Source organism: Leucoraja erinacea, chromosome 4, assembly GCF_028641065.1.
Source record: "Leucoraja erinacea ecotype New England chromosome 4, Leri_hhj_1, whole genome shotgun sequence".
NCBI lineage: Eukaryota > Metazoa > Chordata > Chondrichthyes > Rajiformes > Rajidae > Leucoraja > Leucoraja erinaceus.
Genome location: NC_073380.1, coordinates 99,997,144 through 100,010,593, shown reverse-complemented (window position 1 = coordinate 100,010,593; position 13,450 = coordinate 99,997,144). Strand labels below are relative to the sequence as shown.

The following is a 13,450-nucleotide window of genomic DNA, read 5'->3' as shown; positions in this document are numbered from 1 at the left end:
TTCAGAAAATGGTGAAAATACTCAGCAGATAACAAAGTATCAGACAATGTTTCAGGGTATTAGCTTACATTTGTATATGTGGCATGTTTTATCTTCAGCACCTTCAATTATTTGCTTAAGATTTAAATACCTTGTGGGGGAAAACTTTCCTTTGCAGTTCCCGAAGTTTTTTGATATATATTGAATCTAAATGTCGAACCTCATCTATCAACTCCACCTACAAAATAAAAGATCTTCACATAGCGTTAATGCACAAACACTAACAGATCTGCACGATAAGCAAATTGCCAACTCGAAGAAACACATAATTGCTTATATAATTGCCACACAATCATGACTGCATGTGGCACACATCACTTAGAAACATAGAAATTAGGTGCAGGAGTAGGCCTTCGAGCCTGCACCGCCATTCAATATGATTATGGCTGATCATCCAACTCAGTATCCTGTACCTGCCTTCTCTCCATACCCTCTGATCCCCTTGGCCACAAGGGCCACATCTAACTCCCTCTTACATATAGCCAATGAACTGGCCTCAACTACCCTCTGTGGCAGAGAGTTCCAGAGATTCACCACTCTCTGTGTGAAAAAAATTCTCCTCATCTCGGTTTTAAAGGATTTCCCCCTTATCCTTAAGCTGTGACACCTTGTCCTGGAATTCCCCAACATCGGGAACAATCTTCCTGCATCTAGCCTGTCCAACCCCTTAAGAATTTTGTAAGTTTCTATAAGATCCCCTCTCAATCTCCTAAATTCTAGAGAGTATAAACCAAGTCTATCCAGCCTTTCTTCATAAGACAGTCCTGACATCCCAGGAATCAGTCTGGTGAACCTTCTCTGCACTCCCTCTATGGCAATAATGCAACCTTTGCATTAAATTATGAATCTTTCCATTTTTACATGGCACCTGTGAAGATCAATTGTTAGATTGATAAAATGGATATCCAAGTGTGAGCTGTTTGACGTTGCATGAAAGAAATAACAAGAAAAGGAGCAGGCCATATTACTTCCCAGGTTTGCTGCACCTTTGAATAAGATCATGGCTGATCTTTGTCACAGCCCCTCTTTCCTGTCTGTTTTCTGAAACCCTTGACTCCACATGGACCAAGTTTATCAATGTTGGCTTTGAATGCAAGCGATCTCCAGGATGGAGAATTCTAAAGAGTTATGACCATAAAACCGGAAATTCCTCTATCCCCATCTTCAACGGCTAGCACCATATTCTGAAATAAGGATGTGATTTACAGCAAAAAGGCAGGCTACAAAGAAAGGTACGTGTGCACCAGAATCACTGGAGAGAATTTTCAGATATTAATATAATATGTGTTTGAACTCATGTGAATGACTATGTGTTCACACACAGAGAGTGGTGAATCTGTGTAATTCTCTGCCACAGAAGGTAGTTGAGGCCAGTTCATTGGCTAAATTTAAGAGCGAGTTAGATGTGGCCCTTGTGTCTAGAAGGATCAGGGGCTATGGAGAGAAGGCAGGTACAGGATACTGAGTTGGACGATCAGCCATGATCATATTGCATGGCAGTGCAAGCTCGAAGGGCCGAATGGCCTACTCCTGCACCTATTTTCTATGTTTCTATGTTTCAAACTCAATTCTGTTGTGCATACTGGCTAAAGAACCAGGAATGCATTTGGAATGCAGTGAGTAGTCTCGATGTTGAACTCATGCTAAGATGGTGAGGGAAGCTAATTCAATTATAACTTTTAAAGTGAAATTAGCTGGAAACCTGTGGCGGGGAGTGGAGTTGTGGGAAAACGAGCTGGGGTTCAGGGCTAATCTAATTGTTCTCACACAGCTGCATGTAAGGTGCAAGAGGCCATGCAACCTCTTTCCACATGTTACAGTTCCATAACCCTTATTTCCGTCGGTAACTAAGTCATGTAAAACTTTACGCTTAAAATGGGTTCAAATGAGTGATTGGACCACATTGAAAAGAGTATAGCCATGGTATTTTTGTTCCAGTTTCTCTCCAATTGAAAATTATATCCACAGCATAAGAACATTCAGAAACGTGCAGTTGTGGTTTTTGGATGTTTGAAGGGCAGGAAATCAATTACTGCCCTCCGTCCCCCAAGAGGCCTGACACTGCGGTCTTTTGAAAAGGCCAGTGGCTTGGAGCGATCTGCCAACATGTCCACACACAATTGCTATTATCGGATATTAGGGAAGGGATCAGGAGATTCCCGCAACCAGGAGCAGTAGCACCCGTTGGCCGAGTACAGTTTATCAATTCTCCTGGCTAGGAACATATTTCTGAAGAAAGAAGAACAGGAAGTAGGAATTGTATATAAATTCCACAGACTGCGCTTTAAACTAATTATAGACCACTTATTACAAACTCATTTAAAATGATGATAGGATGTATGGTTTTACCTTTTCATATTTTGTGTTGTCCATATCAAGCATTTTCATCCAAGGAACCAAAAGCAAGATGAGTATGTGTTCTTCTAACTGATCAAACAGTTCTTCAAACGGCGGCTCCAGTTTATTATAGATGCTTTTCCTATTTTCAATATCTATTTTGACATCTGCAGGGGCCCCTTCAACTGTGTATGTAGCAAAAATGAACTAACACAGGAGAAAAAAATTCATTAAAATAATCAATTGCAGTTGAGGGTTTCCAAACAGTCAGTTCCAGTTTTCACTGAAGAAGGGTCTTGACCCGAAACGTCAGCCATTCCTTCTCTCCAGAGGTGCTGCCTGTCCCGTTTAGTTACTCCAGCACTGGGGTGGGAGATTGCAACCTTCACGTGGTCCGCCCTGTTTCGACTAATGCAATCCACCCGACGTGCACAAACAAATAGATCAAATAGAACAAGTTGACCTACAACTTTAGGCTGTGCACACCGTACGCAAAGAAAAAGACTCCAGCATTTTGTGACGATCTTCGATTTAAACCAGCATCTGCAGTTCCTCCCTCGATAACGTTCACTGATTCCCTACATCCAAATTTCCTTTTCATAATAATTATATAGGTGACCCTTGGATTGCAGAGGATAATTAAAGTTCAAAGTGGTATAAGATATCTCGTTACCTCCTTCGCAAATCTGTCAAGGAGGCAAAGAGGGAGTTCTGAACCAAACAAGAGTCCCAAGAAAACCACACGGACTCCTGTCAATTGTGACAAGGCATGCATGCTGTAAAAAGCTGCAGTGAAGTTGGACAGTATTGTTGGCAACAATGTAACCATCCCCAACAAACTCAATGCATTCTTTGTTTAAGAGGGAACTGCAGATGCTGGAGAATCGAAGGTTACACAAAAAAGCTGGAGAAACTCAGCGGGTGCAGCAGCATCTATGGAGCGAAGGAAAGCTCACTTTAAACAATGGTAGTGGAATGATGGCATCAGCTCCAACAACCTCAGGGTGTGCCCGCGGTCACTGTTGCAGACGGAAGGTCGACTTTCCCCGAGAGTAAAACCACAGAAAGCAACTGTCCCGGATGGAGTCCCAGGACTCGACCTCAAAACCTGTGCAGAGCAGCTGGCAGAAGCATTCATAGACATCTTTAACCTCTCCATATTCCATTCTGTGGTTCTTGGAAGAAGACCATCATCATCCTGGTGCCGAAGAAGAACAAGGTGGTGTGCCTGAACGACTACCATCAGCTGGCTCTGACATCCTCCATTATGAAGTACTTCAAGAGGCTGGTCATGGCACACATTAACTCCAGCCTCCCAGGCACCCTTGATCCACTGCAGTTTGCCTACAGGTCCACAGCAGATGCCATCACCCTGGCCCTACACTCATTGCTGGAACATCTAGATAACAAGCACATCTATCTCAGACTCCTATTTATTGACTAAACTCTGCCTTCATCACCATAATCCCAATTAAAGTCATCAAACTCCTGGTCCTAGGAGTCAGCACCCCCCCCCCCCCACTGCCTCAGGTTCCTTGACAGTCTGACCTTTTGACCACAATCAGTGAGGATGGGTGACACGATCCCCTCCATGATAATCTCAACACCAGTGTCCTGCAAGAATGGGTTCTCAGCCCTCTATTATATTCACAATAAACTCATGACTGTACAACCAAATGCTGCTCTAACTCTATTTACAAGTTTGCAGATGACACCGCATAATGAGCAGAGCCTTGAGCAATGACGAGCCAGAGTACAGGAAGGAGATAGAGAGCTGAGTAACATGGTCTCAAGACCATAACCTCTCCGTCAACGTCAACAAGGTGAAAGACTACCCATTGACTTTAGGACGAGAGATGGAGTACATGCCCCATTCAGCATCAACGGTGCCAAAATACTCGAGAGCCTCAAGTTCCCAGACATAAATATCACTAACAACTTGTCCTGGGCAAATGACATTGTAGCTACAGCCATGAAAGATCAACAATGTCTCTACTTCCTCAGAATAAAGTCATAGTCATACGGCATGAAAACTGGCCCTTCAGACAAACTGTGCACTCGGACCAACAAGTCCCATCTGCATTAGTCCCACCTACCAGTGCTTGGCCCATATCCCCCTAAACCTATACTATCCGTGTACCTGTCCAAATGTTTCTTAAATGTTGCGATAGTGATAATATTGGCCAAATAAATATGTCACAAAATGGAGGATCTCTGCATTTGCAAAGCCTGCTTGTCCTCTTTCTGTGAAAAGCTGCAAAGCCATGAGTCTTATGGCTCCAGGGTGTCTGCACCCTGGGAGGAAGTTAAGCACAGGGTGATGTCCAGATGTCCCCTCTATTGTTAATGTGTATGAGGGTTTTGCAGAAGAGCTGAGCTGGATTGCAAATGCATGATTAGGATTGGTTATAGAATGGGGTGTTGTAAAGTGTCGTTAATTATATTGCAGAGTGTTTGCACTGTTATCTTGTGATTGACTAAAGTGTGGAGCCTTGTTCAAATTGTTTATACTACCTGGGGAAATGTTTCTTTACTTTGGTGAACTGCCGTCCAACTAGAACTTTCTGTGGAAACAATGTAATGGGGTACTTTGTGATTGGGTTAGGGAACTGTCAATAAATGTATTATATGATCTTTATTTGTGATCGGCTTGTAGGGGTTGCCCCCGCCCCCCCCCCCCCCCATGTATTTTTGCACCACGGGACTGACACAGTATAAAAGAGGGAACACCACATGGATGGGAGTTGATCTTCTGGAAGTGCACTTGGGACTGTGTTGACTGTCTGGAGGTGTCTACTCACATGAGGCTGAAGGGCTTGGAAGAGTAGAGACAAGGATCAGACCCGCGGTTGGTTGAGTATCGTATAGGAAGTTTGTTTGTGAGTGAGATTAAGGATTAGTTGATCCAGTGCTTGACTCAGTGTTTTACTAAGGGGGTAAGCTGTAGAGAGCATAATTACAATAGTGCCTGCCTTAACTATCTCCTCTGGCAGCTCATTCCACACACACACATACATCATCCTTTATGCAAAAAATAAGAAAGTTTGGCTTGTCCCTAATCCTGGCAAATGTAGGTCCCTTGCAGTCAGAAACAGGTGAGTTGATCATGGGGAACAAGGATATGGCGGACCAATTGAATAACTACTTTGGTTCCGTCTTCACTAAGGAAGACATACATAATTTGCCGGAAATAGCAGGGGACCGCGGGTCAAAGGAGTTGGAGGAATTGAGTGAAATCCAGGTTAGCCGGGAAGTGGTGTTGGGTAAACTGAATGGATTAAAGGCCAATAAATCCCCAGGGCCAGATAGGCTGCATCCCAGAGTACTTAAGGAAGTAGCTCCAGAAATAGTGGATGCATTAGTAATAATCTTTCAAAACTCTTTAGATTCTGGAGTAGTTCCTGAAGATTGGCGGGTAGCAAACGTAACCACACTTTTTAAGAAGGGAGGGAGAGAGAAAATGGGGAATTACAGACCAGTTAGTCTAACATCGGTAGTGGGGAAACTGCTAGAGTCAGTTATTAAAGATGGGATAGCAGCACATTTGGAAAGTGGTGAAATCATTGGACAAAGTCAGCATGGATTTACGAAAGGTAAATCATGTCTGACGAATCTTATAGAATTTTTCGAGGATGTAACTAGTAGCGTTGATAGGGGAGAACCAGTGGATGTGGTGTATCTGGACTTCCAGAAGGCTTTCGACAAGGTCCCACATAAGAGATTAGTATACAAACTTAAAGCACAAGGCATTGGGGGTTCAGTATTGATGTGGATAGAGAACTGGCTGGCAAACAGGAAGCAAAGAGTAGGAGTAAATGGGTCTTTTTCACAATGGCAGGCAGTGACTAGTGGGGTACCCCAAGGCTCAGTACTGGGACCCCAGCTATTTACAATATATATTAATGATCTGGATGAGGGAATTGAAGGCAATATCTCCAAGTTTGCGGATGACACTAAGCTGGGGGGCAGTGTTAGCTGTGAGGAGGATGCTAGGAGACTGCAGGGTGACTTGGATAGGCTGGGTGAGTGGGCAAATGTTTGGCAGATGCAGTATAATGTGGATAAATGTGAGGTTATCCATTTTGGTGGCAAAAACAGGAAAGCAGACTATTATCTAAATGGTGGCCGATTGGGAAAGGGGGAGATGCAGCGAGACCTGGGTGTCATGGTACACCAGTCATTGAAGGTAGGCATGCAGGTGCAGCAGGCAGTAAAGAAAGCGAATGGTATGTTAGCTTTCATTGCTAAAGGATTTGAGTATAGGAGCAGAGAGGTTCTACTGCAGTTGTACAGGGTCTTGGTGAGACCACACCTGGAGTATTGCGTACAGTTTTGGTCTCCAAATCTGAGGAAGGACATTATTGCCATAGAGGGAGTGCAGAGACGGTTCACCAGACTGATTCCTGGGATGTCAGGACTGTCTTATGAAGAAAGACTGGATAGACTTGGTTTATACTCTCTAGAATTTAGAAGATTGAGAGGGGATCTTATAGAAACTTACAAAATTCTTAAGGGGTTGGACAGGCTAGATGCAGGAAGATTGTTCCCGATGTTAGGGAAGTCCAGGACAAGGGGTCACAGCTTAAGGGTAAAGGGGAAATCCTTTAAAACCGAGATGAGAAGAACTTTCTTCACACAGAGAGTGGTGAATCTCTGGAACTCTCTGCCACAGAGGGTAGTTGAGGCCAGTTAATTGGCTATATTTAAGAGGGAGTTAGATGTGGCCCTTGTGGCCAAGGGGATCAGAGGGTATGGAGAGAAGGCAGGTACGGGATACTGAGTTGGATGATCAGCCATGATCATATTGAATGGCGGTGCAGGCTCGAAGGGCCGAATGGTCTACTCCTGCACCTAATTTCTATGTTTCTATGTTTCTAATCACTCTAACCAACTTCTACAAAATCACCATTGTAAGCATCTAATCCAGATGCACCAGAGCTTAGTTTGGCAAAGTTGTGAATATAGTCCAGTCCATCACATAGACCAGCCTCCCCACCATTGACTCCATCCACATTTCACACGTCCTTGGTAAAGTAGCCAACGGAATGAAGAACCATTCTCATCCTAGTCAATCCCTCTTCTCCCCTCTCCCATCAGGCAGAAGATGCAAAAGCTTCTATGCACGCACCACCAGACTCAGGAAAAGCATCTTCTCCAATGTTATTAGACTACTGAACAGTCCTTCCATGAGCTACTGTGTAATCCTCATCTTCCAACCTACCTCATGCGGACCTTGATATTTTCTCTGTATCTGCAATGCCATAAAGCTGTAACACTGTATTTTGCACTCTGGTGTTTTTCTCTGTGCACTGCCTAATGTACTTGTAAATGGCTTGGTTCTACTCATGAACAGTGTGGTTTGATTTGACTGGATAGCAGGAAAACAGCTTTTTATTGCTCAGGCTTTATCTGGTGCTGGTGAGGACACATTTGGAAGATTTGAGCAGTTTTGGACCCCATATCTGAGGAAGCATATGCTGGCCTTGGAGTGGGTTCAGAGGAGGCTTATGAAAATGATCCAAGGAGTGTTTGAAGGCTCTGGGGCATGTACTTGCTGGAGCTTTGAAAGATGAGGGGGGGGAGGGTCTTATTGAAACCTGCCGGATAATGACAGGCCTACGGATAGAGTGGATGTGAAAAGGATGTTTTCTGTTATGGAAGAGTCCAGAAGGCAGAGCCTCAAAACAGAAAGACATATACCTCCAAAATGGGGATGAGAAGAAATGTATTCAGCCAGAGGGTGGGTATTTGATTGTAGAATTAATTATGGGGAGGGTTTCCAGGTAGCTTGATTTCAGTTTGAGATATTTTTTGAAATGTTAATGTCACCTTTCTTTCAGTGACCTATTTTGTTTTGGTGCAGGATGGATTTCAAACTCGCCCCCAAATTAATCCAGCAGTCTGCTCACCCTTCCATTTATGATCCGAAGATATTCCTTAACTTCAACTCACACGTTCAGAGCAGGGTCACTAAATATTGAAGCAATACATATTTCATAGCTTACTTGCGCTTGTCTCTTGAGCTTAAATGGTTGGAAGATATCCGCATAAAAAAGTGTCTGATATTCCTTCAGCTCAAACCACAAGTCCACACCATTAATCCATAGCTGCAAGGCAAGTGGAAATCGAATTAGTTCGTATACTTCAAACTGGGAATGGCTGGAGTGAAACAGTTTCTAAAATGTAGAAAAAGAGGGATCGAATGAGAAAACAATAGAAAGAGTGTGATCCTGTGGAAGGAAAGAGATACCCTTGAATCACAAGGTGGATTATGCGGAATGCTGTAGATGTGGTTGGAAGAGATGCAGGTCAATTTCACTCTCGGGTTTGTTTACATCTTTGGATAGTGTTTCTGGAAGAGGTGAAAGGACACCACAAATCTGTGCACAAATCTAAGGTTTGTTTTACTTACCTCGTTTCCTGTTTCTTTACAGAAATTAGTGAAGTAGAATCCAGTTCTGCTTTCATTGTGTAGGGCGTGCAGCAGGTCATCTATTTTGTGGTCACACAGCGCCTCATGATATTTTGTGATCTGCATCTAAAGAAATACACACAAGCAGGATTCTGTAATTGAACGTGCATTAAGCTGGTGGCAGCCTTTGTGTTTTCCCATCTTTATTTTAATTTTTAGTCTGTTTAAAAGTATGTTTTGGAGGATCTTGTTAGTATTTTCTATGTGGGGGAGGTGGGTAGGGTAAGGGGGAAACTGTTTCCCAGTCATTTCTCATAAACCCCTGTCTCATGGTGCGAGTCCACACACGAGTGATCCTGAATTTAATGGTAATCACGTTGAATTAACGTAGCGGGAACGTCGGAACTCGTAACGCTAACGGCAGGTACTCAGGAAACTTGTTAACTCGTGAAAATCTTTCAACAGGATTTCTACAAGTTAAATTTACTCTTGAAGTAAAAATTTCAAACTTTTAAACTCGTTGTAAGAACGTAGATGCCCGTGAGTTTACCGTAGTGACCAGTGAGTCTACCGTGGGAACTCAGCGGGACAGGCAGCATCTCTGGAGGGAAGGAATGGGTGACGGGATGATGTTTCCCAAATTCTGCTGCGTCTTTGTGTTACTCCAGCACTGTGTGTTCACTTCTTGTCAACCAGCATCTGCCCTTCCTTGTGTATGACATTATTTGTATCCGTGGCAGTTGATTGTCGCTCCCTTCAGTTTTCCCAGGGGGTCAGGACGGGACTGGAGTTGGGAGGGAAAAGGTGGGGGGGGGGGGGGGGGGGGGGGGTAGAGGGGGGGGGGGGGAGGGGAGTGGGAGTGGGAGGAGGAAAGGGCAGATGCTGGTTGACAAAAAGTGAACACACAGTGCTGGAGTAACACAAAGACGCAGCAGAATTTTGGAAACATCATCCCGTCACCCATTCCTTCTCTCCAGGATGCTGCCTGTCCCATTGAATTCCCACAGTAGACTCGCGAGTCGCTACGGTAAACCCACGGGGCATCTATGGGGCATCTACGTTCTTACAACGAGTTTAAAAGTTGAAAATATTTACTTCAAGAGTAAATTTGACTCGTGGAAATCTTTCATCCTGTTGAAAAATTTTCACGAGTTAACAAGTTTCCCGAGTACCTGCCATTAGCGTTACGAGTTCCGACGTCCCCGCCACGTTAATTCTACGTGATTACCACGAGTTTGATTTGTTTTAAACTCGGGATCACTCGTGGGTGAACTCGCACCGTGAGACAGGGGTTTAAACCCGTGCAGAATATGCGTGGTCCAAGCACCTATAGGTGACACTTGGGGCTCACACCCAGCATGACAACTATTTAACTTTTGCCAGATCCATTTGGGTCAAAATGCTACCAGTCATTTCTAGGATGGATCTAAAATCAAGTCAGGTAAGTTTAGGAAACAATTTTAATAATCTTCAAAATAGTATATTAAGCCCCAAAGGGCTTTCTAATTGATCAGAAAAAAAACTTGGCTAATGGTGCAGCAGGAACTCCATTATTGCCACTGTTCCAATTACAAATCTTTGTCCAAGTAGTGCATTTCAAACTATTTCACTGAATCTCAATGAAAAATGCTATAATTCAGGAGTTTAAACATTGACCTCAAACTGCTCTGGATATCTGTATGTGATTTTCCTCAGTGTAAATATATTTACATTTAATAGTTTTTTTCCCCATTAGTAATAAGTTACTTTGCAGTTCTTAAATTTCTCAAATATTTTCTGTTAGTTTTGTCTTTAGACCTTAGACATCGTGGAAACATGCCCTTCGGCCCACCAAGTCCATGCCGACCAGCGAACCCCTCACATGAGGGACAATCTAAAATTTTACCAAAGCCAATTAACCTACAAACCTGTACGTCTTTGGAGTGCGGAAGGAAAATGAAGTTCCCGGAGAAAACCCAAAGGAAGAACACAGGGAGAACATACAAACTTTTTATAGTCAGCACCCAGAGCTAGGATTAAACCAGGGCCTCTGGCACTGTCAGGTAACAACTCTATTTTTTCCCACTAAAGTACTTACTAACATCTTTAAATTGCGGAGGTCCTTTGCTTCACGCAATCCCAGATCTTCAAAAGGTTGCATAGATTTTGGGCTTTGGGTCAAAGTATCACAATTTGAAGGGAGAAAATGTCTGGAAAGAAAATTAATGATAACATAGGAAAACAAATAGCATAAAATATACCTTGAGGAATCTTTTGCACAGGTAGAAACCAGAACCAGCAGGTGTTGTATCATTTATTATTGACATTGCCTTATTTTATTGAGATAACATTATAAGAAACAGTTCACAATAAAGAGGATATGTGAAACTCTACCAGTCTGGTATGCTCATTATAATGGGGCCAAATTATCGATTTGCTGAACTATTACAGGTTTCTAATTCTCCTGTTTAAATTGGTTAAACAGTATTGTAAATACATTTCCTACTGAACACAATAAGTTTAAAGGGGCCGTGGAAAATGTGGCTCTGGTCAGTTTAAAGGGAGCACAGGAACTGGGGCCTCGTTAATTGGATAGGCATGTGGAGTCACAGCCCTGTAGAACAGAAGGACATGCAGGAACTGCAGCTCAAACAAGTTGTAAAGAAGCAGGTCAGACATTACCAAGTGAGCCAGATGCCAAAGATGCCATTGAGGTTTCCAAACATTTTGGATGGCAGATTATCAGAGTTTTACTCTATTGAGATTAAAAACATGAAACTGCTCAATCTATTTAATCTGTCCATGGAAGATTCTCTGGATCTTCGGTTCGATCAAGAGGAAGAGGTTTTGTTGGTTGAGCAGATTTGGCCGAGGACCTGTTTGGCTTCACTGGTTCTGGAGATAACCTCTTAGTTCAGGCAATTGTTACTATGTTGCCTGAGTTTTTGATCTAATTCACATTTTTTCCCTGTATCCATGAATAGAGAAGCATAACGTAGGTACATTGAAATGGAGTGCAAGTGAAAAGAAGATCTGTGTTTAATGATTTTGAAGGAGCAAGGAACTACATCATAAAATCTGTCAATAATGATTTGAGATTTATCGCATCTGCAGACCATTAGGGCGCCAAGTGTGCCTTGAAGTGATATATATCCAGTATATTTAAACAATTTGGTAGTGTCCTCGTGTTAAATCAGAAAGATGGGGTTCTTAAGAGGTTGGACAGGCTAGATGCAGGAAGATTGTTTCCAATGTTGGGGAAGTCCAGGACAAGGGGTCACAGTTTAAGGATAAGGGGGAAATCCTTTAGGACCGAGATGAGAAAAACATTTTTCACACAGAGAGTGATGAATCTCTGGAACTCTCTGCCTCGGAAGGTAGTTGAGGCCAGTTCATTGGCTATATTTAAGAGGGAGTTAGATGTGGCCCTTGTGGCTAAAGTGATCAGGGGGTATGGAGAGAAGGCAGGTACAAGATACTGAGTTGGATGATCAGCCATGATCATATTGACTGGCGGTGCAGGCTCGAAGGCCCGATTGGCCTACTCCTGCACCTATTTTCTATGATTCTATGTTCCATTCCAAAGAGTCACACACAGAAATCCAGGTTGGCATTGTTGGAGGTACAAGAAATGTATTAACGTTACATCAAACTGAAAAACACCTCTCATGATGTCTCAAGCCTCATGCCAAACTTCACACATTCTGGCCAATCTTGTCACCAATCTGCCCATGACCTTCTGAAGAAGGGTCTCGACCCGAAACGCCACCCATTCCTTCTCTCCAGAGATGCTGCCTATTATACGATACAGCTTTATTCATCCCCACAGGGAAATTGGTCTGCCAACAGTCACAACACACAACAGGTACACAAAAACTTGAAATTAAATTTAAATTAAAAGTGAAAAAAACGACAAGCGGCTGGCTGATGTGTGCACAGTGCCTTAAGTCAGAACGAACGAACAAACAAACAAATGAACACAGGCTTATCTCCTGGGCAGAGGATTCTAAACCTAGAGTGCCACCACCCCAGGTCCCCCTTTGTTCTCCCACCGTCCCTCAAGGCCGTTGCCCCCATATCGGATCCTCTATTGTTCTTCATGGCAGTCCCCCACACACCGGGTCCCCATTGTGTTCCCATCTGCCCATGACCTTGATGCTATTCTTGATAGTATCCTTTAATTCCCGTTTCTACTGATAAAAATCACCTTCAAATGCACTTAGGTATAAAGTCTATCAAAGCTTCACTGAACTACTGATAAACAATTCTCCACTCGAGCATGAAGTAACAACTCACTCCTTTTCCTCTTGGTCAATGCGAGGGGTGTCGACTGAATTCTGAGGGCAACTCTTCCTTGGAGATTGTCTTTTTATTGGAATTTTTCTTTGGGATGGATGAAGGTTGTGATTCTTAGATGGGCATTTCTGTTAATAGATGTAAATAAATATTATCAGAAATGTAATTAATATCTGAAAGCAATCCTACAATAAAAACAATTAAAATGAGCATTTCTTGCCTTCATTAGTTTTTTCCCCCATGAATTACTTCATTATCATAGGTATATTTTTATTGGGGAAATTAAAATCATACACTGGCAGGAAAAGTGTGGTCATTTTCTAGCCATTTATAATTTAATTGACATTAGCTGCAACTTAATAATATTGCATATTTTAATATATTTCC

General features: G+C 42.9%; 1 protein-coding gene across 1 annotated transcript in view; it reads right to left on the bottom strand.

Moving 5' to 3' along the window:
* The window catches only part of LOC129696727 (regulator of G-protein signaling 22-like), a 64,675-nt gene that overhangs the window by 10,299 nt on the left and 40,926 nt on the right, over window positions 1-13,450 (bottom strand). Inside the window, exons 11-16 of the mRNA XM_055634862.1 lie at window positions 13,064-13,191; window positions 10,866-10,977; window positions 8,789-8,914; window positions 8,382-8,483; window positions 2,389-2,583; window positions 131-217 (exon numbers count right to left, since the gene is read on the bottom strand). Of these exons, the coding sequence (XP_055490837.1) occupies window positions 131-217; window positions 2,389-2,583; window positions 8,382-8,483; window positions 8,789-8,914; window positions 10,866-10,977; window positions 13,064-13,191 (750 nt within the window). The remainder of the gene's footprint in view (window positions 1-130; window positions 218-2,388; window positions 2,584-8,381; window positions 8,484-8,788; window positions 8,915-10,865; window positions 10,978-13,063; window positions 13,192-13,450) is intronic.